Source organism: Protopterus annectens, chromosome 5.part0 (assembly GCF_019279795.1).
Source record: "Protopterus annectens isolate FY-2018-M chromosome 5.part0, PAN1.0, whole genome shotgun sequence".
NCBI lineage: Eukaryota > Metazoa > Chordata > Ceratodontiformes > Protopteridae > Protopterus > Protopterus annectens.
In genome coordinates this window covers 1,302,236,240-1,302,249,609 of record NC_056735.1, presented here as the reverse complement: position 1 = coordinate 1,302,249,609, position 13,370 = coordinate 1,302,236,240, and the positions used below count along the sequence as shown (strand labels likewise).

At 43.2% G+C, this 13,370-nt stretch overlaps 1 protein-coding gene across 1 annotated transcript in view; it reads left to right on the top strand.

The window, feature by feature from the left end:
• The window catches only part of CDC16 (cell division cycle 16), a 786,728-nt gene that overhangs the window by 539,796 nt on the left and 233,562 nt on the right, over positions 1–13,370 (top strand). The window contains exon 14 of the mRNA XM_044071112.1: positions 3,034–3,097. Within this exon, the coding sequence (XP_043927047.1) occupies positions 3,034–3,097 (64 nt within the window). The remainder of the gene's footprint in view (positions 1–3,033; positions 3,098–13,370) is intronic.

The following is a 13,370-nucleotide window of genomic DNA, read 5'->3' as shown; positions in this document are numbered from 1 at the left end:
TGTGGATATCCTTAATGAATATGGACACACCTCTGCCTTTGGTTTTCCAGTCCAGGTTACATGGCCAAAAAGTGTGGTATGAGTTATAGCCTGGTAGTGTAGGGGTTCTTTCTGGAGCCTTGAACTAGGTCTCAGTCACTGCACAGATATCTGTGTTTTCCATTTTAAGGAGTGCCTCGAGTGAGTGCATTTTGAGATTAAGACTTCTAGCATTGAGTAGCATCACCCTCAGTTTTTGCTTGCCTGTTCCTGTTACTGTGGTGAATTTGTCATTTGAACCTTGCCTAAAAAGGCACTATAGGGGTGGCAAGAACCTTAGCCAGTATCCGGAATCCCAGGGGTGACAGGTGCAGGCCATCTCTGGCAAAGCATCGTGGTCTGTTGACCATGTCATCCCAGGCAGACAGATACTGGATCCCTTTAGAATGACACCACAGGTTTAGCCAATTGCTGAAGTCAGTCATGTTGTCCTTGTGCTGCGGTATCATTCTGGGTGATGGCAGAATGCTACTCAGGGCTAGGGTCATACCTGCCTGGGCTATATGATCGGAGAGCTCTTACATGCCTCTTTTCATGTAGTCCATGGAGGTACGTCTCAGGTCATTCACACCAACATGGACAATGACAGAGTCATATTTGTACTTGTTGTGGAGTTATCGGAGTGCGTGGGTTATGTGGCAGATCCTGGCACCCGACAGGCAGCTGACAGTAACCTTCTCCTTGTTTAGCCTGGTGAGTGGGACATCAGTGTGCCTGACTATGGAGTCACCTATGACTAGTGTGTTGGGTACATTGTTTTGCCTTATTGGCTATGGTTGAGTGGCACACTGAGTCTGTGGTTCATGTGTCATTTGGGTTGTGTTGGGTGGTGGAGGTTGCTTGCATTTCTGCTTTGGAGGTCTCTGTTGCTTGAGCAAATTATTATTGAGCGCCTCTGTGAATGTTTTTGTGTTTTCTATATGTGGATTTTGGTGATGTAGATTTAGTGAGACTATGTGATGAGTGTGGTGTGGTGCAAGTGTTTACCACCTTCTCTTGACTGTCATGTTCAGTCTTGGTTGGAGAGAGCTTTACCTCCAGTTTGGCTAGATAAGTGCATCTCTCACAGGTTGTAGTGTTGGGTGGTAGGAGAAGAGGGTTGTCTGTGTACATGAGGCAATTTCTACATTGCCCCAAAATGCCCAGATTCATCAGATAGATGGGAGAGGACCCTGGGAGCTGACCCTTGGACATGCCTGAATAAAAAAATATTTTCCTCTAGATAAGTGAGGAAAGTGAGTACAAGAGCTGTTTTTCGCTAAGCAAGTGAGAAAAGTAAGTACCAAAACTGTTTTCCTCTAGGTAATGAGGAAGGTTGAGTGCTGTAGTAATTAGTAGCTTATTTAGTGCTTACAAGAAGTTCTGAACAAGTGCTGATCACGAATAAGCAAATTCAAGTGCTAAAACTAAGAATATCTGGACTAAACTAGTTACAGGAAAGGGGGGGAAACAAGTGCAAATGTGGGCTTTTAAATCAGAAAGTTGAGAGAGATGGAAAAACTGCCCAGACGGCCAATAACTACAGTTTCTGGGCCAGAACCACTCCTTATGTGGTAGATAGGTTTTCTAGTGCTTACCACTCCCACTGATGAGCTAGAAGGCATCTCTCCAACACAAAAAGCTTGGGGGGGGGGCTCAGAAGCTTACATACAGTCCTGGATACAGAAAATCTGAATCTGGACTACGCTAGTTACAGGAAAGGTAGGAAACAGGCTTAGATTTATTTTTTTTTTTATAATACAGAAAAGTAGCTAAAACAGCAGTAAAAACAATTCAAATGCAGTGCAAGCTAGCACAGCAGTGTTAGACCAAACAGTTTAGAAAAATGCAATTAAATTAAAAATGACTAAAACAAGTGCAGAAGGAGTGTAATAGGTAGAATGAGGTAAAGAGATGGGACTGGGGGGAGTGTCCCAGATCAAATCTACAGTGGGGGCAGGCAACTGCAAAAGCCTCCAAATTTAAACAACAAAACAGGAATAGGGAGAGTGGGGAGGGGAAAAACAACACCTTCAACAGAGATCTGAAAAACTATACAGTGAAGCAAAAATAACAGTGCACAACTCTGAAGTCAGCTAGCAATTATATAAAATGAGTCCAGCAACAATTAACAGTACACAACTCTCAAGTGCCAGAAAAATGTACTTAGCTCTGTACATCTCCAGATAGTTTGAAGAGCACTCTGTCAGGACACAGGAAGGCTCCAGCAAGATATAATAATAATATAATATAAATATAATATGTTTATATAAATATATATATATATATATATATATGTGTGTGTGTGTGTGTGTGTGTGTGTGTGTGTGTGGCAGAGCTGGTTACCCTATGTGAGGTTAGTCAGTAACTGGCTGAATTTTACCTTTCCGATCCCTTTACTCATATATTGCCTTTACCTGACTGTATTTTTCAATTAGGTGATGTGACTTTAAAATCTCAATTCATGCAAGTATTATATTCTCACTTTTAGGGTATTTCTCTATTTCCACAATTGTGTGACCATGGACTTAAACCCTTTCTTTTAACTATACTTGAGTAGTAAAGTTTCATAAATTGGAGGTATAGAGGAGCTTGCAGTCCCCCGGAGAAGAAAAGGGTAGCTTTCTTTTAAAAGCACTTAGTAAGTTTGCAGAGGTGACTCTCAGATCTTGTGGATTGACAGGTTTGCATTTTGCATGTTGGAAGTCCACTTCTAAAAGCAGACATGTGTATGCACACTTACAGTTAGATATTTTCTCTCTGGACACTAAATTGCCTAAATCTAGCTCAACATTTTGGTTGTCAGCAGCAACAGCAAGAACGAATAAGGCTTTTTTACTAGCTAAGTAAATGTCTTAGCTGTTAGTTAATGAAGGTAGCCTTTCAAAGATCTACTGCTTTTCTTAAGTAAATAAACAGTTACCTAATTTATTCTTGTTACATTGGAAATTTAAAACTGGGTTTTCATAGTGAACCATTCAGTTTGTAAAATGAGCTTTGAATCTTAACTTCTAGTTGGAAGACTGCAGAAAAATGGTTCTTGGATACTTTGGAGAAGATCAAAGCTATTGGAAATGAGGTAATTACAGTAGGATTATGTTAAGGGACATGTATGAAATGTAATTTTAATGACATTGTACAAACATCTTTTATTTTTCTGATTAAATTCAGCCAATTTGACTGAAAATAGTTATACACTATCCTAGGAAAATAACTGAACTTCATACATCAGACAAGATGTTCATCATTTGGATCATTCCTGCAGGAATTCTTATGTGTGGGATAAACCAGATGAAGATGGTGCCGTGTCTACCAGTATTTGGACTTCCATAATGATATGGGACTGTAGGCTTCCTGACATTGATTTGATTCAGGATTGCTCATATCATAGTTGCTCAAGATGGCAGTTACTGTTTGCTATTGCTGATTCCATTTAGAAGCAGTTTCTTTTTCTCAAAGTGGGCAGTACTTGTTGTAGTCTCTGAAGCTTGCAGCATCACAGAGGAAATGCAAGACTTTATTAAATATATTTCAAATTGCTTTTTCTTCAAAGGGAGTATGGCTGCATACAGGATAGTGGTGCACTTTTTCTAATTATTTCTTTTAATTTGTTTATGGTCTGTAGAGCTACAAGTATATGCCATTCAACCAGATAGGAATTTGAGCCAAGAGGTTGTGTTCTGAAGCATCTAGCTGTAATAAGTCGTGGTAGAATCATCTACCATGAGTGTTCGAGGAAGCATAATTGTAAGGAGAGAGCAACACCTTGCCCAATTTATTTTCTTTTTACTGTTAAAGTCAATGTTCTGCTAGGTTAAGTTAGGCAGTTGTTTCAGCAGGCCAGGACTATAAATATCTTGAAGTGTATTTCCATTTTAGGAATTTTATATTTTGATTTGAGTAGGTTTTCCACATGACATCTCCATAAAATTCATCAGCAGGTGGTCCTCTGACAATGTCACCATAAGCAATTGTTTTTCATAAGAGAAAATGTAAATACACATGATTGTGAGCATTGTTCTGTGCTAACATGGCTATGGTGAATACGTATTTTAACAAGAGGGAGGAGCATAGGGTGGCATACAAGAGTGGAGGGAGATGCACACAGGTGGATTATATCCTTTGTAAGAGGGCCAGTCTGAAAGGGAATGGAGACTGTAAAGTGGTGTCAGGGAAAGTGTAGTTAGGCAGCATAGGATGGTGGTTTGTAGGATGACATTGGTGATCAAGAAGAGGAGGAGTGTAAGGGCAGCACCAAGGATCAAATGGTGGAAATTGAAAAAGGGTAATTGTGAGGTAGAGTTCAGGGAAGTGTTAAGACAGGCACTGGGTGGCAGTAAAGAGTTACCAAATAGCTGGGTAACTACAGCAGAGCTAGTAAGGGAGATGGCTCAAAAGGTGCTTGGTGTGACATCTGGAAAGAGGAAGGAGGACAAGGAGACCTGGTGGTGGAATGAGGAAGGTACACCAGAGTATACAGAGAAAGAGGCTGGCGAAGAAGAAGTGGGATTGTCAGAGAGATGAAGAAAGTAGACAGGAGTATAAGGAGATGAGGTGGTGAAGGCTAAGAATAAGGTGTATGAAGAGTTGTATGAAAGGTTGGACACTAAGGAGGGAGAAAAGGACCTCTACCGATTGGCTAGACAGAAGGACCGAGCTAGTAAAGATGTGCAGCAGGTAAGTGTGATAAAGGATAATGAGGGAAACGTACTCACAAACGAGGAGTTTGTGTTGAGCAGATGGAAAGAGTACTTTGAGGGGCTGATGAATGAAGAGAATGAGAGGGAGAGAAGGTTGGATGATGTGCGGATAGTGAATCATGAAGTGCAGTGGATTAGCAAGGAGGAAGTAAGGATAGCTATGAAGAGGATGAAGAATGGAAAGGCTGTTGGTCCAGATGACATACCTGTGGAAGCATGGAGGTGTTTAGGTGAAATGGCAGTGTAGTTTCTAACTAGATTGTTTAATGAAATCTTGGAAAGTGAGAGGATTCCTCAGGAATGGAGAAAAGGTGTTTTGGTACCGATTTCTAAGAGTAAGGGTGATGTGCAGAGCTGTAGTAACTACAGAGGGATTAAATTGATCAGTCACAGCATGAAGTTATGGGAAAAAGTAAGTGGAAGCTAGGTTAAGAAGGGAGGTGATGATTAGTGATCAGCAGTATGTTTTCATGCTAGGAAAGAGCACTACAGATGCAATGTTTGCTCTGAGAGTGTTGATGGAGAAGTACAGAGAAGGTCAGAAGGAGTTACATTGTGTCCTTGTGGACTTAGAGAAAGCATATGACAGGGTACCTAGAGAGGAGTTGTGGTATTGTATGAGGAAGTCGGGATTGTCAGAGAAGTATGTAAGAGTGGTACAGGATATGTATGAGGGTAGTGTGACAGCAGTGAGTTCTGTGGTGGGAGTGACGGATGTGTTTAAGGTGGAGGTGGGATTACATCAAGGATCAGCTCTGAACCCTTTCTTATTTGCAATGGTGACGGACAGGTTGACAGACGAGATCAGACAGGAGTCCCTGTGGACTATGATGTTTGCAGATGATATTGTGATCTGTAGTGAGAGTAGGGAACAGGTGGAAGAGACCATGGAGAGGTGGAGATATGCTCTAGAGATAAGAGGAATGAAGGTCAGCAGGACTAAGACAAAATATGTGTGTGTGAATGAGAGGGAGGATAGAGGAATGGTGAGGATGCAGGGAGTAGAGGTAGTGAAGGTGAATGAGTTTAAATACTTGGGATCAACAGTTCAGAGTAATGGTGAGTGTGAAAGAGAGGTGAAGAAGAGAGTACAGGCAGGATGGAGTGGGTGGAGAAGAGTGGCAGGAGTGATTAGTGACAGACGAGTACCAGTAAGAGTGAAAGGGAAGATCTACAAGAGGGTAGTGAGGCCAGCTATATTATATGGGTTGGAGACAGTGGCATTGACAAAAAGGCAGGAGTCAGAGCTGGACGTGGCAGAGTTAAAGATGTTAATATTTGCACTGGGTGTGACGAGGGTGGACAGGATTAGGAATAAGTATATTAGAGGGTCAGCCCAGGTTGGAAGGTTTGGAGACAAAGCCAGAGTGATTACATTGGTTTGGATATGTGCTGAGGAGGGATGCAGAGTATATTGGGATAAGATGCTAAGGATGAAGCTGCCAGGTAACAAGAAAAGAGGAAGGCCTAAGATAAGGTTCATGGATGTGGTGCGAGAGGACATGCAGGTGGTTGGTGTGACAGAGCAAGATGCAGAGGACAGGAAGAAATGGAAACAGATGATCTGCTGAGGCAACCCCTAATGGGAGCAGCCGAAAGAAGCAGAAGTTCTGTGCTAACTAATAAATTGTATCCTTATACTGAACATACAAGGTGTTATGTCTCCTGTTCCAACCCCTTGCAGTATTACTTTACCTTTGCCTGTCTGGCTTCTTCTGTTGAAAAACATTGAGAGTATAAGGTTTAAGACACTTTAAAGGGAGGAAGGTGCCTTGGGGTACTATACAGAAGTGGGCAGTGATGATCAAGACACACAAGCCTGACATCATGCAAACAAATCATCCTATCCTTCAGCAGCTGATGCACTAATTTGTTTCTCATCCACAGGAGTATATTAGATGTATATCTTACATTTGTCTCTCTCTCCACTGTTCATACAGGCATTCTAAAGGGGCATGCTGTGGTTGTATAGGATGCATTGGTCAAAATGGTATCTGGAGAGAAGGAATTCATGATAGCAAAAATTTTATTCTTTACTGAAATGCAAAAGGACGTGTCTCTACACAGATAAACCTGTTCTTCTCTTCTAGTTAAGTCTATGAATGCTGTCTTTGTTTTTGCCATCCCCTCAGCTGATTTTTCTACTGTCTTGATTATCTGGAAATGCACAGTGGGTCAGAGGTTCTGTAAATGCCTAGCATATTTCTTACTGGGAGTGGATATCCAATACCTATATGCCTTTGATTTACTGACATATACATGTCCAATGTTAGTATCCTGCCACAAGGAAAGTGCTAGTAACTATCAGGAGTAGAACCAAGCAAGAATTGAAATGCATGGAAAATTTGGTTATCATTAAGAAATAGTAAGAGCTAACTGAGTGGAGAAGCAGTATGGCTACAGTTGTAAAAAATAAGATTCTCATTTGTATCGATCCACAACATTTGAATAAATGGTTAAACGTGAACATTATCTATAGCATATAGTTAAAGCGGTCTGAATCCTACCAAATTCCAAGTTATTTTCATTATTAGTTGCAAGTCATGAATTCTGCTGGATAAAGGCAGGTCAAGAAATACCAGAGATGGTTCAAAAAGCTGTTGCACGTTTAATTGAATGCTCGGAAGGTGTTGTAAGACTTAGATAAAAGAAGAACATGACAAAGAGATTGCTACAGCTGCAAAACATGTTAAAGATAACATAATTTCAACTTAACTAAGAGCAAATATAAAATGAGAATGGAAAAAGAGCGTGGAATGTGTGGGTCATATTCTAATGTTGGGGGACTGGAGTCCGATAAAAAAGAGCAGTTGCACAGATATCAAAACTAAGAATGACTGAGTATCATGCAAACTCTTTATCTAATATGTTTTAAATAACTTTGCTGCTTAGAAAGCTGTTAGATGAAAATATAACAAAGGATTTGAGTTGTTTGTGAGGGGAGCTTTAAAAACTGTAAAATATTACTGATTTTTCAAAAGTAAATGCACAAAAAGTGAATTAACTGAATCAGTTTTCATAGATATTCCTAGGCCAGTAGGTCGTGTCCATTCTTGCCTTGCCAGTGCACTCCCACATGTGATGCACCTCCATATGGTTGTATGAATTTAAAGAAATGCATGTAAATAATTGGAAGATGTTAGGGTCACGCGTGTGACCGCAGAGGCTTTGCTGTCCCCGTGATGATCTTAGGATAAATTTTAAATTAAAATGTACAAAAATAGTAGATTTAGTTCTAATAAATGTTTCCCTTCTAGTGAACATAGTTTAAACAACTTTCTTTATTGCCTGTTTCTGTCAGAGACTTAATTTTAAGTTGTCAGCAGTTAGTGTGAGTGTTTATTTTCTCAGAAAATGTCAGGGGCCCAAAACAAATGCAGCAGAACTTTTGACAGAAATTGAAACGGTTTCAGACTTGATCATACTAATAGAAGCAGTTTTACAAGACACTGCTGTTTTGAAGAACTGTAGACAAGATGTGGTAAGCTGCAGTCCATTACATCTGCAATAACTGCTCAACAGTAAGTGTTATGCCAGCAGAGGGAAGCAGTATTTTCACACAGTATAATTCTCTCAGAATTATAAGTAAGAACTTTTCAGTTTGAATTAAAAATGACTGATCTTGAAAATAGAAGCTGCAGAAACCATTTTTATTTTATTGATCTGACAGAAGGTAAAGAAGAGTCGGTTATACTGTATAATTCTTGAAAAAGGAGTTGCATAGATTTCTGAAATTGCCACAGCCACCTGTTGTAAAGTGGGCACACAACAGCACACTTGATAGTAATATTCCTAGACTATAATAGCAAAGAGAATTCTCAGGAAAGGCAGAGAACTGGGGATCTGATGTGTTCTTCTTCATAGGGTCTCGGATCCAACCCTCGGATCCAGCTCAGCCACATTCTACAGACTTGGATCAAACTCTCAAGCTCCTCCCTCCTACCCATAATGCCCTGTATACACCCAAGTACCTCATATCCCATTCGCTGCTTCAAAAATACAAATGTGGATCTTGTTTTCTCAAGCTTGGGGTAGAGTCGTTGCTAATTTTTTGCATTTTTTTCAGCTTTTAGGCAAATTTTGTAAGTCCTCCCTCCTGTGTGTGTGTGTGTGTCTTTTCTTTCCTATATTTAAAAAAAATAAATAAAAAGTAAAGTAGGCTAGTTTTTCTTTGTTTCTTTAGTAATAGCTTAAAGTTAAGGTAATGTTAGAATTTAGAGTTTTAGAGATAGCACTAGAGTTTAAAGAAGTTCAAATTAGTTCTTACCATTTCTTGTTGACAGCTGATTTTGGCATTCCCTCCACCCCTCCCTCCATAGATCATGGCAGACCAAACTGTACCTGACTTTAAACACTGCACTTCTTGTTTGCATAAAATCCCCAACCAGGATGCCCACGGTGAGTGCATGTACTGTGTGGGTGCTGACCATCTGAAAGCAGAGTGCAACATCTATGCCGCTTTTGACCCACGGGCTTTAGCAGACCATCGGAATAAGCTTTTTCTTAGGGGCCTTCTTCCCTCCTTGGCTACAGTGGCTCAGAGCCCTTATCTGGCTTCTTCTTCATCTCCTGCTGCTCCTAAAGAGTCTACAGAGAGGTCCTTCCCAGTCTCCTCGAGGGACTCTTTAGAAATCAAGAAGCCGAAGAAATCTATGGATCTGACTTCGAATCCGCCGAAGTTACTACTCCGGTTGGATCCTACAGCCTCTAGGGGAGATTGCTATATCCCCTATGCCCTCATCAGCTCCTGCATCTGATCCCATACCTCTTGATCTGAGGACCTCAATGAGATCTCCTGCTTCTTCCTTGAAGTCAAGGCATTCCCAGCCCTCCTCATCAGCTTCTCCAGAAGCTGGTCCGAGGTGGATATGGACGGGATGATGAGGAGATTCCTCAATGCCCAGATCCAAATGGGGGTAGTCTTGCCTCCATCTCCTGCCAGATCCGTGAGCTACCCAGACCACACCATCAGGACTCCTCCTCTGATCCTCTGCTTTGGAGTCACAGGATTTTGGACTACCATGCACGCTGGGCTCAGCACAGAGGAGGCTCCCTTCCTCAATGCTGAGGATGCCCTTGACCAGCCTTATTCCGGCCTTTTCAGAGCAGGGCGAGTCTCGGAGCCATGGCATTGGGGCTGGGTCTGGGGACTGGGGTTGGTTCCATGTTTCTCAGAGCTGCCCCTTCCCTTAGGCACCTTGGAAGTCAACAGCTTGGGTTCAATCCCTTCTGGAGGCCAAAGACCTGGATTGAGTCTTGCTCGTTTTTTTCAGTGGTTTTGGCTCCTGAGGAGATGGAGAGGGCTTCTCCTGGTCCTTTTGCTTTTCAGATGGTGTTTCTCCCAAGTTGGAGATATGACAGCACATGTTTCCCCCCCGCATCTGCCCCTGCACCCTCATCAGATCCAGGATTGCTCCCTCTCGTCCTGCCACAAGTCTTCCTGTCCTGTGAAGCCTCCAAGAATTCCCTGCTCAGGAGGGATCCCCTTCTGATACTTCCCCAGAGTACCTAGCTGAGGAAGTCCCTCAAAAGAAGATGTGTAAAAGGAGGCACGTGGGCTCCCCTTTGCAGGCTCTAACCGAGGATACGGACTTCGATGAGGCAGAAGTATCCTCCCGATCCCCACCTGAAGACATATCCTTTGGGGACCTTTTAGAGATCCTAAAGCACAAAGGTGGGTGGTCTGCCCAGCCTCCTTCCTCTGAGGAGTCAGGTCTCTTGGAGGCATTTGGGATGGGTCCATCCACATCTTGGGTGACTCCTCCTGCAGATCCCCTGGTGGATTTAGTGTCTCACCAAGCATGGAAGGAACCAGACACCATCGAGCCCATACCCAAATGACCAGATTGGTTTCTGGTACCCCCCCCCCTACAGACAGAAAGCACTGGAGTAAGGGTCCTATAGTCAATGCCATTGTGGTGGCTGCAGCCACCATAAAGGAGCAGGTAGAAGAAACTGCCAATGTCCATCCTCCTAACAAGGAGTCTAGAGCACTGGACAGGTTGGGGAAGCACATCTACGCTTCAACCAGCTGTGCGCAGAGGTCGTTGAATTATTTGTCTCACTTTACTCAGCTACAGAGAGATCTGATCAAGGAATTCTCAGCTTCTCTCTGAGTCCATGCCTGTGGAAGAATTTAAGAAAATTTCTCCCAAGCTTACCACTCTTTCATCTATCACTAACTCATTGATGAGGTCAGTCTCCCACACCACAGAGCAGCCGGTTCAGGACTGTCCCTAAGGGGGCATGCCTGGATGAGGCTATGTTATTTTCCAGAGCCCTTTAAGGCGTCGTTTATTAATACCCCTTATGATGGCTCTTCCCTTTTTGGGCCATCAGTTCAAGACACTCCTTCCTGCAGCGAACAGGATGGAAAGACACATTCTGCTGTTGAAATCAAATTTTCTAACCCCCACAAGTCCTTCTCCAGGAACCGTGCTGGGAACTCTCCTGTAGAGGCAGAGGGTTTGACTGTAGACACCGCTGTAGAGGCAGAAGGGGTCTGCAGAACCAGAGCTTTAGGGAGCCTCTTTCCAGTAAGCCCCATCAGCGCTTCTGAAGCGCTGCCCAACTGTCCGTCTCTGGAGGTAGTTGGGGTACGGCTAGCTTTGTACCCAGAAGCTGAAACCATTTGACCACTGGGTGCACAGCATAATATCCAGAGCTTTCTCTTTTCTCTTCTTCCCCCAAACTCCAAAAGCCTTCCTGACATGCCACCCAGTGAAAGGAAATAGGCAGCACAGGAAATCCAACAACTGTTGCAAAACAAGAGTCATTCAAGAGGTCCCAACCAAAGAGACGATTTGGAACCTACTCTTGCTTATTTTGGTGCTGAAAAAGACAGGGGACCTAATACCCATTCTGGAGCTAAACAAATAGATAAAGAAGTTGAGGGTCCTAATGGTTATGGTTCAATCCATTGTGTCGCTGTTACACAGAGATCACTGGGTGTGCTTGATAGATCTCAAGGACACGTCCTTATCATATCAAAATAGACAGGCGCTCCAGGAGATTTCTGCACTTCCGTCTGGAAGCCAGTCATTACCAATTCAGAGCAGTGCCCCTTGGGCTCACCCCCCCCCCCCGGGTGTTCACCAAATGCATGGCAGTGGTAGCGGCTCACTTGATGCTCAGGGGATTCCAGGTGTTTGTGTATTTAGACAACTAGCTCCTGACTGCCCTCACGAGGCATCTGCTAATCCAAGCCAGGGATTACTTAATCCAGTTGTCACATTCCCTGGGCATTACCATAAACATGAGCAAATCCAGCCTGACTCCGGAACACAACCTGGAATTCATAGGTACGCAGCTCAATACAAGGGATCAGATAGCCTCTCTTCCTTCTCACAGGGTAGCCATTTTGAGATATCAGTTGCAGGTATTTTTAGTCCAACAGACCCCCATGGCTCAGTTGATTCTGCAGACCCTAGGGTTCATGTCTGCAGCCATTCTGTTGCTCCGTCTAGCCAGGTTTTTCATGCAGGTTCTTCAGTGGACATTGGTGACACAATGGTCCATCCTTTTTCAGCTGTTGTCCCTTCACATCAGGTTGACTCCCATTTGCAGGTGTCACCTCAGTTGGTGGATACAGTCAGACAATGTCATTCTAACCAGACCATTCTTGAATAGCACCCCCCTCCGTAGCCAGTATGACCACAGATGCTTCCCAATTTGGGGGAGGGCATTACAAAGGGAAGATGATCCAAGGCACGTGGTCCACCACTGAGACCAGGTTGCATATCAATTTCTTAAGAGATGAGAGCAGTCCTCCTAACATTGCAAGCCTTTCAGGACATTCTCCTCTTGGAGACTATTGCAATACACACTGACAACATGGCTGTTGTGTGATACATCAACAAACAAGGAGGAACCCATTCTTACCTTTTGTGCATGAAGGCCATGATGGTGTGGGAATGGGCAATATCTTCAGACCGCCTTCTAGTTGCACCGCTCATCCCAGGGAAAACCAATGATCTGGCGAACAGACTCAGCAGATCATTTCTGGTTCCACACAAGTGGTTCCTCAGTCAGTCAGTGGCAAACATGATCTTCAGCAGTTGGGGTCAACTTTGCTGTGACCTATTTGCCTCTCCCCTCACTAATGAATGCAACAAGTTCCTTTGCTCTTATCCCTCCTCCAGGGGAGTCCCCAAGGGCTGCACTAGTCCACGACTCCACCCCGGGTCTTTTGTATACATAACCTCCTCTGCTTCTCATTGCAAAGTTTCTGTAGAACTCAAGCAGGATGAAGAGCCCTTCTGGCGTCATCAGGTATAGTTCCTCCTCCTATGGTCTCATCTGAAATATCCTCCTTGGATTCTGGAGCCAAGTCAGGACCTCCTTTCTCACCCATCAGAGATGCAGCATCCGAACCTTTGAGCCCTCAGATTGACCACTTGTTTTCTCCACTTCCATCCCTAGTGAGACAGTCCGACTTAAGTCCTCAGTCCAAAACATTCTTCTAGCCTCAGAAAAGGCTTCCACTAAAAAGTCTATAACAGCAAGTGGAAGAAATGTGTTATTTGGGCCTCGAGCATGAACACTGATCCTTTTTTCAGCACTAGTTTCATATGTTTTGCTATTTCTTAGCACCCTTTTTGATGAAGGCACTAGTTCCTTGACTATCATTTGCAGTTAGCTATTTCCAGTTTT